A 15,075-nucleotide genomic window follows, 5' to 3' on the forward strand; every position below is an offset into this window, starting at 1 on the left:
TCACAGGAGACTCTGAGTTGCATGGACTGCACTGGTGTAATTAGAACTCGGGGGATAAAGTGCAAGGTTGTGGCACTATTGTAGATGATGATAAAAGGCTATCACATTTTTTCTGTACTGATGTAGAACTTGGAAAAAAATTGGCTAGGAAATTGATCAGTAAATTGTGATCTAACCCCTACCTTAGCACCAAAGAGATTTTTGTTTTATTTTTTGTTGGCTGGTCCAAGGAGTTCTTGTTGCCCCTCTACTTTGGGCCATGGCCGTGGGCAATTCAGACACTGAAGACAGTCTCCACTTGCAAGAAACTTCATATAATCTGACTTCGGATAGAGTGGCCAGTTTGGATTGTCCTCAACAAAAATAGTCCCACACATTCCAATTCTAGTGTCTTCTACTTATATACCTTCCTGGCCCCAAAAATCTAACACAAACCTCCATTCAAACATTACCAGGGGAAATGTTGACAATAAGTGAAAGGCAGTTTTGTTACAGGTTTTACAGTGATGAAGATCAAGGAGGCAATGTTTGTGGAAATAGGTCGGTTCCATTTAGGTCACTAGTTAAGTACTGAGTCATTCGGGAATTGAAAAAGCCAGTATCATCAAACCTTTGGTTGTGTAAACAAAGAACTTTATTGAATATATTCTATGTGCAAGGCACCGTGCTCTGCACTTCAGGCGTACAAAAGTGAGCAACATAGTGAGTAATCCTGTCCCCAAAGGTTTACAGTCTCATCTGGGAAAGAAAATATATGCACACAAAAAGACCAAAAGTAAATAAACAATGTAACACAATGAATACCGAATATAAAGTGAATGGCACAGGTTATAAATATCATAGGAAATCAGGTGGGGAGAATGACAACTTCTGATCGGACTAATGAGAGAGGAGCACACCGAAGGAACACGGGAAGCAGAGCTCGGACACAGTGTGCCCTGAATCCAGCCCCATGATGCCCCATGATGCACCCTCTGTCCCGGGCAGGGAACGATATTTACAACCATGGTAACACCGAATGAAAGGATCGTTCAATGGCAAGCCCAGATTTTGCTGGCTGATAGCCCTGATATGGAATAGGCTGAATCAAATTCTTCACACTTTTATTTAGAAGTCAACGAACTAACTCTCATGAGAGTGTCTACATCCAAACTAATGCAAAAGGCCATGGCTGTGGGTTTGCTTGTGTTTGTGTGTCTGTGTGTGTGCATGAATTCACAGGTACTCGAATAAAAACAGCTAATCTTTTAATGGCCGATTATTATTTGTCAAGTACTAGTCCAAGTATTTTACCTATGTTTATTCATTTAGTCTTTACAACAACTCTGTGAGGTAGGCTCTATGATCCTCAATTTACAGAGGAGAAAATCAAAGTCCAAGGAATTTAAATAATTTTCCCAAGGATCATCATGTATTAGGTGTTCTACCCACAAATCTGCCTTAGACACTGTTAGCACCAGTTTCTCTTTGAGCCACCTGGCCGATTCACTTCCTCGGTGAGGTGTGAACAGGACAGTGAAAGTGCCTCCACCCAGGACCTTCCACAGTAGCCTAATCCATGCAATTCATTGACATCCTTCAGGATGGGGCAGACTGGGTTGTGGGCTCCAGGAGAGAGGACACAGCTTCTTCAAGAGATTCCCCAATAATTCAGGAGCCTCTCTGTCAGCATCCATGGGCCTTTCTTGGCTAACAAGAAGCCCAAAGGGGAATGTCTTTCCCGCCGTCCTCTCTTAGGGAGTGAGTACATCTGAGTGGAATATATTTTCATACTAGATGTGACTGTTCAATGCACAAAACAGATGAAAGGCCAATCTCTCTTCTCTCACTTGTGCTCAGAGTCCGCATCTGTAAAATGAGACAATTGGACTCAGCCTTTTCTAAAGTTTTTCCAGATTCATAATCCTATAACTCTTCAGCTCCATGAGATTCCTTCCTCACTTCAGTATATTGACTCAGGGTAAGTGGCATTTCTTTGGACTGAAATCTCTGCATTGAGAAACCAGGACTGAGTCTGTCACACTCTCTTCCCTTGAAGAGACGCAACAGATACACTGGAGATGTCAAATTAAAACCACTTTCTGACTCCATTTGAGAAGGATGAGAATTGCTGTCCCAAGATGAGCGATGCCGCTTGAAAGATGACTCGTGCTCCAGGTTGGTGTATTTTTCTACCTTCTGATGACCTCTTTATTATATTTTTGCTTTCTCAAACTTCCCTACTTAGAGGAAGTTTTTTGCAGTAAAAAAAAAGGGAGAGACCTCACTCATTCACAAAGTGAGTCTCACTTTCCTATTTGAATGGAGCACCATCAATACTGGTTTCTTTGTAGAATAATTGAGGGCTAGCCATTGCCCCTTTTCCTTTATCCACTTATTTTCTTCTGCTACATCAGCCTATCTGCCTGCTTTATAAGAGAGCTTCTTTTTTTTCTAGAATGGCTTCTACTATAATACTATTCTCATATCAGGTGGCTCCTGGTTTGAATGTTGAATTTGTTTACATACAAAGTTAAGAAAATGGGCAGCTCTCTACCTGAAATACGACATTTCCCCTTCCTCATCCCAGGTGCCACAAAACCATATTGTTGGTGGGGGTTAATCTTACATTGTCAGAGTAGGCAGAAAGTCCCTCAGTGGCTCCATGGTCTTGAGGAGAAAGGCCAGGACTGGCAGCCAGCAGACTCGGGTTTCTAGCTCTGGCTCAAGACTTGATTAGCTATGACCCATCATTCCAGGCTTCGGTCTCCTTAATTTAAAAGAAGCATCTTGGGGCTGGCCCGGTGGCACAGCAGTTAAGTGCGCATGTTCCATTTCGGCGGCACGGGGTTCACCGGTTCGGATCCCATGTTCGGGTGCGGACATGGCACTGCTTGGCAAGCCATGCTGTGGTAGGCATCCCACATATAAAGTAGAGGAAGATGGGCACGGATGTTAGCTCAGGGCCAGTCTTCCTCAGCAAAAAGAGGAGGATCGGCAGCAGATGTTAGCTCAGGGCTAATCTTCCTCAAAAAAATAAAAATAAAATAAATAAAATAAAATAAGCATCTCTCTGGTTCAAAAGCTCTACACTTTTCACTCTGTTCACAGCCAAAGAAATCGCATCTAGGCCCAAGCCAAGCTGACCATGCAATCAATTTAAATGTGGAGGGGTGGAATATGCTGGCAGTTGGATTGCTTCTACACAAAGAACCAGCAATGACCTACTTAGAGTCAGCCCAACTGTTGGTGACTACTCATGAGGGCCCCTCCCTCAGCAACCCGCAGAATCCAGCCAGGTGACATCCAGCCAGGCCACCTTTGCCATGATAAGCCAGAGGCCAGAGCTCTCTTCCTGAGGACAAATGTGACCCAACAGCATGGAGCCCAGCATGGTATAGGTATATGTTGACAACTGATGGCAGAAAAACATTGAGCAGCACAGAACGGCTTAGACAGAGGAGCTTTCCATCCTTCCCACACTCGCACCCTCCTCCATCAGCACCACAGAGTGGGAGGCTGCCTTCACACTCCCCAGAGGCAAGAAGACAGGAATAAGCACATTTCTCCTGGGGGCTCTGTCATTCCTGGAATGTATGACCTTTTCAAGAACAGAAAATCACAGCTTTAATGTACAAGCAACAAGACCCAAAGCCTCATGACAGCTGCATCATACGCTAACTCTTTCTTTTCTTCTCCCCAAAGCCCTAGTATGTAGTTGTGTATCCTAGTCACAAGTCCTTCTAGTTCTTCTATGTGGGATGCCACCACAGCACGGCTTGATGAGTGATGTGTAGGTCCACATCCAGGATCCGAATAGTGAACCGCAGGCCACCAAACCAGAGCACGTGACCTTAACTACTACCCCACCGGGCCAGCCCCAGCTCACTCTTTCTTGAACAATAAGCCCCTTCGGGTAGAGCCCCCTTGCAAATAGAGACTCTCTTCTCTTTTCTTTTCTTTTCTTTTTCTTTTGTTTTTGAGAAAGATTAGCCCTGAGCTAACTGCTGCCAGTCCTCCTCTTTTTGCTGAGGAAGACTAGCCCTGAGCTAACATCCTTGAATCCAGGGAACAGGATTGTCGTATTGCCTACAAATGCTGAGTTACCACCCTTTCCTCTTGGAAAATACCCGTTTCTTTGTACAAGGCCCTGGGCTGCTGTGGATCTCAGCCACAGAGGCTGCTGGAGCCTGGACGGACTGGAGCGGGAAAAGGAGGCTCTCTCTACATATGTGAGTGCCTCTCTCTGCAGCTCTCTCTGTTGCTGTCTCTGTCACTCTGTATGTGTCTCTCTGTGAGCCCCAGTCCCTGTGTGTGTCTCTCTCCATTTCTCTCTGTGTCTCTGGGTCTCTCTGCGCCTCAAAGCCTCTGTCTGCATCTCTCTGTCTCACTGTGAATGCGGGTGTCCTGGTGTGGGTGTCTCCCTCTCCCTGGCTGGTCCTCTCTCTCTAGATCTAGAGGGACAGAGAGACAGAGGATTGGAAGAACTATCTGCACATGTCTGTACATCTGGGCAGCTCTCTTTCATCGCTGAGTCATCACGCCCCTCGGTCTGCGTCTCTGTCCTTCTGCTTCCCCCTCTGGCTCCCTCTCCAACTGTGCGTCTCTCACTGCCTTTCAGACACTACCTCAGATGTAAATTAGCTTCTACATTATCCCTGAGGCCTCTTGCAGTCAGTGTTTATCATCATTTCTTAATCCTTTAACACTAGGAAAAAGAGAGGGCCCACAGTGGGAAATCTGGAGATATCATTACCATCATAGAGGATGTCCTGGGGAAGGGGAGCTGGAGAGGAGTGGGAGGGGAGGGAGCAGCCATGGAGAGCCGACCCCTCTGCTCACTCCACTCTTAAATATGCTCAGGCTGGTTTACAAGCATTCTCAGACAGGCCTGATTGTTTTACAGGGACAACAAAAATTTTAATAGTGCAAGAATTAGAGATGTGAGTACATCTCTAATCATAGCTAGATGAGAGTCGACTGAGTACGAAGAATCATTTCAACTAAGAAAAAATCATTTCTAATTAGAATTAATCAAATTGTGACTTTTTTAAAGAAATGACATGTATATGGAGACCCCTTTGCTTTGCACTCACCTACCAACTTAGAAGTATGGCCTGGTTCGTTAGCTTGGCCCTTTGGTGGGATGACCAAAGAAATCAGAAGAAAGGTTCTGTTGAAGACAAAAGCATAATTACACTTATCACTATGAGTCTGTTTTTAATTATCACAGTAATCTGAAGCACATGGAGAATTGTGACCTACAGCAATTAATTTTATCCTTTCACTTCACCCTTCTTCTTCTTCTTTTTTTTTTTTTTTTTTTGGTGAGGAAGATTGGCCCTGAGCTAACATCTGTTGCCAATCTTCCTCTTTTTGCTTGAGGAAGATTGTCACTGAGCTACTATCTGTGCCAACCTTCCTCCATTGTGCATGTGGGACACCATCACAGCATGGCTTAATGAGCAGTGTGTGGGTCTGTGCCCACGATCTGAACCTGCAAACCCTGGGCCACCAAAGCAGAGAGCACAAACCCAACCACTATGTCACCGGGCTGGCCCTATCCCTCTCTTTCTTTATGTTAGAACTGCTGACAACACTGGGACAGACTGGTGTGAGAGACCCTCCTCTTCCCTGGCCTGGATCTCTCTCCTGAAGAAACCCCTAGTTTGGGAAGAAGCTGGGGAGAAGGCAGTTGAGTGTCCTGGAGGGAGAGATGAACATTAAAATGTCTCCCAGCCCTCAAATAGCTCCTTCTCAGTTGGCCTGCTGAAACCCTCAACATGACAGTCATCACCTGTGATGCACCTGAAATATCCTTGTGTTTTAGGTATATGTTGGCTAAGACGGGCAATATGTTAACTCACTGGTAGAAATATTGTCATATGAGCATGGCCGAATTCATCAGATCAGATCTAAAATGAGCACAGGCAAGCACATTCATCATCCGGGGTTTGGGGAGTTGGGACTGACACTCTCCAGGTAGGAATCATGAGGGGACAGAGGTAGGTATGGAGTGTAGAAGATTGGTACCTGGGGATCAGATGCCTACAAAACAGGAGAGGACAGACGACAAGCCTACTTCCTCTGAGTAGAGCTGATAAAACGGACTTGCAGCGGCCTCAAGTTGGTGGGCAGAGTAAAGTAAGGATCACAAGAAGTTAGGATAAAAATACCTGGTATCCAGACCAGTGGTTCTTAACCCCGGCAGCACCTTAAAACCACTGGGGAGCTTTAAAAAACATTAAAAACTCAAAAACCTTTAAAAATTTAAATTAAAATTTAAAAAGTCCTATCCCCAAGAGTTTCTGGTTTAATTTTTCCTTGGGCGGGGCTTGGATGGTGGTATTTTTAAAAAGCTCTCTAGGTCTTTCTCGGGGCAACCAGCATTGAGAACCACTGACTCAGACAGTCAACAATGGATAATGAAGTTCTGGATATAATCCTGGCTTACCTTTCAAGTGAAAACACAAAGAGAAGTGGGCAAAATGTTTATTTCTCGAAGGCACTGAAGAGCGGAATTTCCCACTGGTGGCTGAAAGGATGGATAGTGCAAACACACAGGAAAAGGAGCCGTGCTGAGTTGGAAGGGGTTGGAAGAGTCGGACCTCTCTCCTGAGGGCACGGTGGCAGACCAGAGTGAGGTCGTGGGGGAATCCTTACATCAGGAAGGAAATACTTGCAATACTAAGATATCTCAGGAAGGCTTGAAGGAGTGGTTCGCAACCTTGACTATATTAGAATCACCTGGGGAGTGTGTAAAATTCCCGAACCCCTCGCCAAATTGCAGACCGATCTTATTAGAATCTCCGAGGGTGGGACCCAGGCAACACGTTTGGAAGCTTCCCTGTTGATTCCTTGTTGGGCCAAGGTTGACAACCACTGCTTTAGAGAATTATTGAGGTTTATTCTTCAGCTGGAAGGGATGCAGAGGAGTCAGCAGGGTGCTAGATGTGGAGAACAAGGACTTCGAACAAGATCAAAGCTTCGTTAAGAGTAAGGCAAAGGGGGGTGGGAAGATGGAGGGAAGAAAAGGGGGAGGAGATGAAGAGAGCGCTGAAGAAATCAAAGGAGAGGGCCCATCAAGGCAAGGATCATCAGGACATCGGGAGGGGCAATGCACTTACTCAGGGCCACAGGGTGCCAGCCCCCAGTGACCCGTCCCCCACTCTGTGCAGACCTCCTGCAACACCGGTCCACACTGAGCCATGTGGCTCCCATCAGATGTTGGTTTGGGAAATTCTACAACACCTCCTCTCTTGCTGTTGGGTATGCTCCCTGGGCCAACCTGAAATCCCCTTTTGCTTCCATTTAAAAATTTTCCAGTTTTTCCCTCACTCAGAATAGCTTTCCATACAATGTATGGTTTCTAAATTATAGGAATCGAAGATAAGTGAAAGAGCATGCATACTATCCAGGGATGGAAACGTCTCCAAGACACCGCTGAACAGGCTGCTTCTTTTGAAACTCCAGTAACCATGGCAGCTGGCCCCTCTGGAAAATCAAGCTATTAGGAAGTTTCTAGTTAGGGTCAGACTTTGTTTCCCTGGAATTTTCTCACTTTGGATATGGTTCAACCAATTGGAGTCACAGAGAACAAGTGCATTGTCACTGGAACCTGAGACTTCTCATCTCCCATTTCTCTGTTTCGTCACCTGATCCCCTGCTACATGGTTTGAGGTTGGCCCTTCTAGACCCTACCACCTGTCACTCTCCTCTAAATGTAAGTCTACTTTCATCTCTGTGGATGTGGTCCCAGTACTTCAGAAAGAATCTGAACAGCTCAAAGAGGCGCTCACTCAGCACTTCTGAAAAATCCATACCACAAGGTGTTAAAGGAAATAGTTTTAGCAACACTCCACGTGCCAGAGACTCCAACATTATTGTTATCTTGTCAAGCTTTTAAATGCAAACCTGAATACGAAGGCTTTACCTCTGATATTCTGGAGATCCGTTTTGCAGAGGTTACTCGAACCTTTAAGGCTTCTCTTATCTGGATAGTTAACAAAAGGAATTAAGAATTAAAAGATTATAAGAAGTTGACCCACATGCCTGGGCCTGGCAAATGCTGTGGTGAGGGAGTGTAGTACCAGCCAGGTCCTGTTGGTGGGATGTGGACGGTGGAGTGGTCCTAGAGAAGGTGGGGAGAGGGAGAGAGAGAAGAAAAGTGGAGCTTGCACAGGAGACTCAGATTCAGAGGCCTTGAACGTGAACCCAGCGGCTCAGAAAGACAGTTGGCCACAGGTTTGAGGATTCCTGGACACAGCTTTGGGAGTAGTTTTTGGGAGTACTTGAACCGTTGAACATTTCTCACAGTTTGTCAAATCTCCTTTCTAGAGGGCTAAACCACTGTTAAAAAAAAAAAGAAGAAGAAGAATCCTAACAACATAGCATAGGGCTGTGGAACCAAGAAAATAAGAACAATAAGTAATAATTATATTTTGTTATATAATGTTAAAGTTCTTTTCATGCCTGTCATCTCATTCTATCCAGAAAAATAACTCTTTAAGATAGATATTATTATCCCCAATTGACAACTGAGAAAATTAAGACTCCGAGATTAAGTAGCACGCAAAGTCAGTCAACTGCTACAAGGAAGAGCTGGGACTTGAGTTCATGTCCCTGACCGCAGACCATCACACCATTTTCCCTAGACGTCTCCTGCTGGACAGAGGCGCTCTCTTCTTATTTCTACCCTGTCTTCCCTCCTGCTGTATACAGCATTATTCACCTTCCAGGCCTCGTAGAAGTTCCGCCATCACGGTTAACATATGCCAACGTCCTCCAGCTCAGGGTGACTTAACCCTTCCTCGAAAATGCAGCGTTCCTTGTCACACACAGCCTCCAAAGAGGGAGGAGCCCTCCCAGGTTTTCAAGGTCTGTGTACTCGAGGGTCCGTACGTGAAGACATACTGGAGCATCTATTTAAATTTCTTTTTTCTCATTTTTTTTAATTCTATGTTTCATAATGTGCATAATACATACTTTGTAAATTAATAATAAACACATCTGGGAATATATGCTCACTGTTGTTTACGGATCCTAAAAGTTTGAAGACTACCAGTATATTACAACTTTTTGTCAATTAATCACATATGGTCATGTGACACCTTTAAGTATTTGCCTTTTGCAATTTTAAATATAAGAGGGTTTGATCTTGATCGAAGGTTCCAAGTCTTAGAGTTCTTTGCACCTAACACTGGTACACTGATTTGTAATAATGCTGCTGCTGCTGCTTTGGCCACAAACACTAGCTGGTATTAGATTAATGGAAAGACATAATCATATGGTATACAACTGCCTAATACCTTAAATGCTTTCTTTGTGTTTTCACTTGCAAAATAGCATTTGTTCTTTACCATAATCTAGTGGAAAAGGCAGAGGAAGCATCATTTTCTCTGCATTCCATTTGAGGAATCTGGGGTTCCTGAGAGCTAAGGGACTCCCCAGTGGCACACGGCTAGTACATTGAAATGTCAGGACTGCAAGACTACTGCTCTGTCTTTACCTCTCAATAATTTGTATTAGGTTCACATGGTATCCTCGTAAGAAAACGGAAGAACCATTGTGAAATGCCTCTTTCCCAAAGCTTAGATATTAACAGTAGAATAGCACTGATAGTAAAATGAAGTAATTAATTAAATAAAAAATTAAAAATCGACCGTGCCGTGAAGCTGTTGGCATCTACATTTGAGAGGATTGTTTGCTTTTCTTGTTCCCAGAGGCAGTGCAGTACAACCGAAAGCGGATCATCTTAGCAGCCTGAGAAGCATTTGATGTTCTGTTCATTTGTTCAGTTTTTGTTTCCACCACTCACCACCTATACGCTCTCATCTGCGTTTGGATAGATTCCCTTCTCTGAGTCCATTGCTCTTCAAGGTAGAAGGCAGGAACACACTCTCCTAGCCTTCCTTGCAGCTAAGATGCAGCCATGTGATCTGGTCTCAGCCAGTCGAACATGCCAATGCAAGAAGCAGGTGCCAGTGGGCCCCAACAGGCAGGGTGGAGGTGATCCCTGAGGCAGCAGTGGCAGCAACGCTAAGTGAGCATTCACAGTCTGACATTGGCCTGGTAAGCTGTGCTATCTGTGCCCAGCAAAGTGAGGAGGAACAATGGTGTCTCTTGTGGAGCAGTTCTGTGCTGTGAATTGGGAACTATTTCTGGTGTGTAGCCTTCAAGCCAAAGAGAGACCTTCCCGAAGATGACATTATGAGATTTACTAAATTCCTTTGCTGCTACAACTGGTTAGAATGGGTTTCTGTAGAGAATGTGGGTAAGCTACTTAATCACTCTGAGTCTCAGTCTCCTCATCCATAAAATAGAAAACAGAAATACCCAAGATTGTGTACCCAGTGCACATGAAATGCTTAGCCCCATAAGAGCTTGAAAGAGGACAGATATTACTTGCAAACTAAAGAACAGTGATGCCCTGTTAAGCGTCTGCACAAACGATTGAGATGAAAGGCTCTCAATAAGTGATCTTACAAGTGAGTATTTCACAGCCAAGTCCTGAAAATGCAGAAAAAACATGAAGAAGAATTTATAATACCTTCGGATCCAGGATTGTTCCAAACACCAAGATGAAGAAGCCCTGAGAAAGAGAGGAGGGAAGAAAAGCCATTTACAAAATAATAATGGTAATAATAACAAGAAATACCAGCATTCATTATCAGTTTCTATTCCGGAACAGATAAAAATAGTAAAAAGAAAGCTGAAATGAATACAATTTTATTAAACTTTGCCTCCTTTTACGGTCACAACACTAAGATTGACCATTCAACAGATACTGATTGAGGATCTTCCATGTGCCAGCCACTGTTCTAGACACATGGGTACCTCAGTAAACCAAATAGACCAAGGTCTCTGCTTCATACAGGAATACTGTAGGGATTTGTTTTTAAGTTGGGCAAAATCAAAGTTTCTTGCATTTGTCAGAAGCTGTGCATCTCACCAGAACACGGTGGTCAGGCAAGAGTTAGAGAAGATGTTAGGCAATGGACAGCAGCCTTACAATCCCTGAACAATCAGTAATGAGAGAAACTTTCACAGAAAAAAGCAAAAGTAGCCATGCTCAGCTTCCACGAACACCCTCAACCTCCTTTCCCATCCACAACCAAAGACTGATACAAAACTTGCAAAGAAGAATCAAGTACGTGAAGATCCAAAACAGACTGAGTTTTTAAGCACATACTGGGTGCTCAGTTTAGGTGCTCCAAATATGATGATATAGAGGGAATTAATTAGCTCTCATATCTCTTATCATCCATACAAAGACAGACCCCATTAAAGTCAAAAAGGGGCCATTCCTCCACCATTAGAGTCCATTTGAGTTTTCAAGTTTTTTTCATATATATTGGCACAAAGCCACCCTGGAAGAAGGAAGGAAAAGCATTCATCCCATTTTTCAATAAGGAAGAGGAAGCTCAGAGATTCAATTTGCAAAATGCAATGGACAGCAGCATCCATCAGATAAAATTTCTTTTGAGGGTGTGGTTACTCAGGTCTCGGCTCACCTGAGAAGAGAGAGAAGCACCTTTGATTTAGGCATCTCCTTGTTACACTACTCTGGTTTTACAATCGAACGTAAACTCTGACCCAGCACAGGCCTGCTAAGGCACATAGGTTTAATGCAAATAGCATCATAAAGATCTAACAAAAATGTTAGAACCCAGTGGTCATCAGCAGGACCAACCTCAAACCTCTGCTACCTCGATTTGTAAAAGGTCAGCTCAGAGGTGGGGGGCTTCACAGGGACCAGCACATGGCATGCAGCTCATCCATTCTCCAAACACAGTAAAGTACACCTCTCCATTCTGCCAATCCATTGAGCGCTCCAAAGCTTGGTGTGCTTCAGTCAGAGTGCTCTTTTGTTTAACACTCTGAGCCTACAAGATAACTATCGCATTCTATCATTGTGTCTACTAAGAAAATGTCATTGGTGGCATGGTCCATTAGGTTACAAAGTAGCATTTGTATAAAGATGCTTGGGACAAAGACATCCCAGTCTGGTTTTGATATTAGGAATACATTTTAAATCAGAATCGCCATGAATTTTGCCCAGGAATTAAAAGTTTAAAAGATCTAGCAACCACAATTCTAGCCTGTTTCCTCCACAAATATATGTTCCTTTGGCTAAAGAACTAAGAGAAATTTCTCTACTTGTAAGATTCTCAGTTTCTCGAGGTTGTACTAATGATGTTCATATCTTCAACATTTAGCACAATGCTTGGCACGAAATAAATACTCAATAAATCTGGTGTCTCTGTGTATTTGTGTATGTGTGTGTCTGTGTCTCTGTGTGTGTTTAATTGCTGTATTATGAAACCTTCATCCGCATAGCCATGAATACCTAACAGGGAAATATTCCATTAGGGTCACTTCTCATTGGTCCATGCCGTCTTAGGAAAAGTTACACAAAATATCATTCAAGGGGCTGGCCCCATGGTGTGGTGGTTAAGTTCAACAGATTCCACTTTGGTGGCCCAGGTTCACAGGTTTGGATACTGGGTGTGGACCTGTACCACTCGTTAGCCATGCTGTGGCAGTGACCCACATATTAAATGGAGAAAGATTGGCACATATATTAGCTCAGGGCTAATCTTCCTCAGCAAAAAAAATTATATATCATTCAGAAAATGTGGATGGGGGCTGGCCCCATGGCTGAGTGGTTGAGTTTGCATGCTCCACTTCGGCAGCCCAGGGTTTCACTGGTTTGGATCCTGGGCACAGACATGGCACCGCTCATCAAGCCATGCTGAGGTGGCATCCCACATGCCACAACTAGAAGGACCCACAACTAAAAATACACAACTATGTACCGGGGGGCTTTGGGGAGAAAAAGGAAAAGTAAAATCTTAAAAAAAAAAGATAAAAAATGTGGATAAATATTAGTCATAGAGTTTAGTATTTGATTTAGTATCACTGATAGCAGCTTCTTTGCATCTCTTTTAGTAGATGAAGCACAATTTGAGCAGATAAATCTCAAGGTGTTCTCCCAGGTTTTAAAATATGTGCTTTACTGCTATAGACTGAATGTTTGTGTTGCCCCCAAATTCATATGTTAAATCCTAACACCCAATGTGAAAATATTTGGAGGCGTGCCTTTGAGAGGTGATTAAGTGTATTAGTGCCCTTATAAAGGAGGACCAGAGAGCTCCCTGCCTCCTTCCACCACGTGAGGTTATAGTGAGAAGGCTGCTGTCAGTCTATGGACCAGGAAGTGGGCTCTCACCAGACGCTAAATCTGCATCTGCCTTGATCTTGGACTTCCCAGCCTCCAGAACTGTGAGAAATAAATTTCTGTTGTTTATAAGCCACCCAGTCTATATATAGCAGCCCAAATGGACTGAGATATTTACTTTTCTCCCACCGAAACAGCTATGAAGTGTCCCCCAAAACTTACCCAACCCACAACTACTCTCAGTAAATACAAGAGAGGATACCAACCAGAAGTCATGGATTGATAAGGTGAGTAGTCAAGGAAACAACTGACTGCATAATAATACTTCCCAGTAAAGGGGGTGGTTGAGCTTTAAAGCCCGTAGAGGTGCTCCCACAGGGCTAGGACTAGGAAACTTTCAAAGGGTCTTTCTCCTACAACTTTTGGACCTCCCAGTATGTTTATGAGGTTCTCTTCTCCATCTGATCCATCTTCCTCAGATGCCCTCATCTTGGTTCATCCTAAGACTCCGCTTGTCCTGCTTCCTCCTGCTCAGTTGTTTGCGTCTCCCACGTTGGCAGATCTGTGGCTCTCCTTTCCTCCTGCACTGAGCATCCTGAGGATGCCCTAATCCTCTGATATGCTAGTAAATAGCAATAATCAACTCTCCTAATTTGTAGCACTTGCCAGTCTCCATGGTTCAACACTTCCACCATGGCCGAGTCAAATCTACCAACATGACATCACTGAACACTGAGTTAAGAAGAGATGGGAACAACGTTATACAGTGTTTCCACCACACAGATCCAACAGATGCAAATAATCTCAAGAGTATGGTAAACTGTAGACAAACAATTAGGAAGTGATGCGTTTTGAAGATGTATGACCTTTGTTTTTTATCTAATTAATTTAATTACAAGTCTATATAATTTAAATTTTAATGATGTCTGTGTTTACAACCACCTTGCAAAATTTCTGAAAATGTAACAGTCAGCTCTCATGAGCCAGCACAAGCCAGCTCCAGCATACCACCACCTAACGCCCTCCCCGATGTCTGGCCTTCACCCAAAGCCTGCTCTCAGCTTCTCACTGTCCCATTAGTACTGGCACTTAAAGGTGCCCAGTCCTCCTCCTTTCCAGGAGTCAAGGAAGAGACTGAGTTGAAATTACAAGCTGACCCTGTTATGACAGGTAAAGGATCTCATGGTACCGAAATTCAAGTGCTCACAGCCTAGTCCAAACAAAAATCACAGTTAAGGTGGCCCCAAGGGAGACAAGGAAAGGAAAATGCTGAGGAGGGAGACACGAACACCTTAAGGCTTCATGACAAAGAGCCGTGGGGACCGCTGAGCAGAAATTTAGGAATGCCAGGTTTTCACCCCAGTTCTATCAATAACTCGCTGTGTAAACTGGTAAGGCAATTGGTAATTACTAAGAGCTATACAAAAAATGCAGTGTACAATTAATATTTTCTATACAAATGCAAAAAGAACAGGGATTCAAAAGGTGAGGCACCCTTATTATTATTAACAATTATTCTCCAAGGCATCAAAATGTTCATTATAAAATGAAACCATTTATACTTAAATTTTGAAGAAGAAAAATCTCTATTCTCCATTAGGTAACACATTTATTTGAAAATAGTCTTGCTTTCAAATAAGCGTATATTCAGAATAAAAGGAATATTTTAGCGGTCTTTAGAAAAACAAAAGTTTCTTTTCAATTAGTTGCTATCTATATGTGTAACATTCAATATAATAAACTTTGGCTCATTGGTAGACTGTGACAGAAAAAAATTAAAAGAACAAAATTTCTCTCAAGAAAGGAATTGTTGAATATATAACACTGTAAAGCCATTAAAGAGACATTTTTATATATAGTAACATGGTAAAATGCTAGGATGTATTTTTAAGTGAAAAAGTAAGTTGCGTAATAAT

At 43.3% G+C, this 15,075-nt stretch overlaps 1 protein-coding gene across 14 annotated transcripts in view; it reads right to left on the reverse strand.

Moving 5' to 3' along the window:
- Nucleotides 1–625: 625 nt before the first annotated feature.
- ADGRF2 (adhesion G protein-coupled receptor F2) overlaps nucleotides 626–15,075 on the reverse strand; it is a 39,590-nt gene continuing 25,140 nt past the window's right edge. For 6 of the 14 annotated variants that reach the window (XM_046640580.1, XM_046640583.1, XM_046640569.1 and 3 more), the window contains 4 exons: nucleotides 10,529–10,570; nucleotides 7,913–7,972; nucleotides 5,076–5,152; nucleotides 626–1,848 (listed from right to left, as the gene is read on the reverse strand). In XM_046640580.1, the coding sequence (XP_046496536.1) occupies nucleotides 5,105–5,152; nucleotides 7,913–7,972; nucleotides 10,529–10,570 (150 nt within the window). In that variant the 3' untranslated portion in view covers nucleotides 626–1,848; nucleotides 5,076–5,104. Of the gene's footprint in view, nucleotides 1,849–2,869; nucleotides 2,887–2,967; nucleotides 3,007–3,027; nucleotides 3,581–5,075; nucleotides 5,153–7,912; nucleotides 7,973–10,528; nucleotides 10,571–15,075 lie in introns of those variants that run through there. The other 8 variants (XM_046640570.1, XM_046640579.1, XM_046640571.1 and 5 more) reach the window with 8 other exon arrangements.

The sequence above is a fragment of the Equus quagga genome, chromosome 15 (assembly GCF_021613505.1).
Source record: "Equus quagga isolate Etosha38 chromosome 15, UCLA_HA_Equagga_1.0, whole genome shotgun sequence".
Lineage (NCBI taxonomy): Eukaryota > Metazoa > Chordata > Mammalia > Perissodactyla > Equidae > Equus > Equus quagga.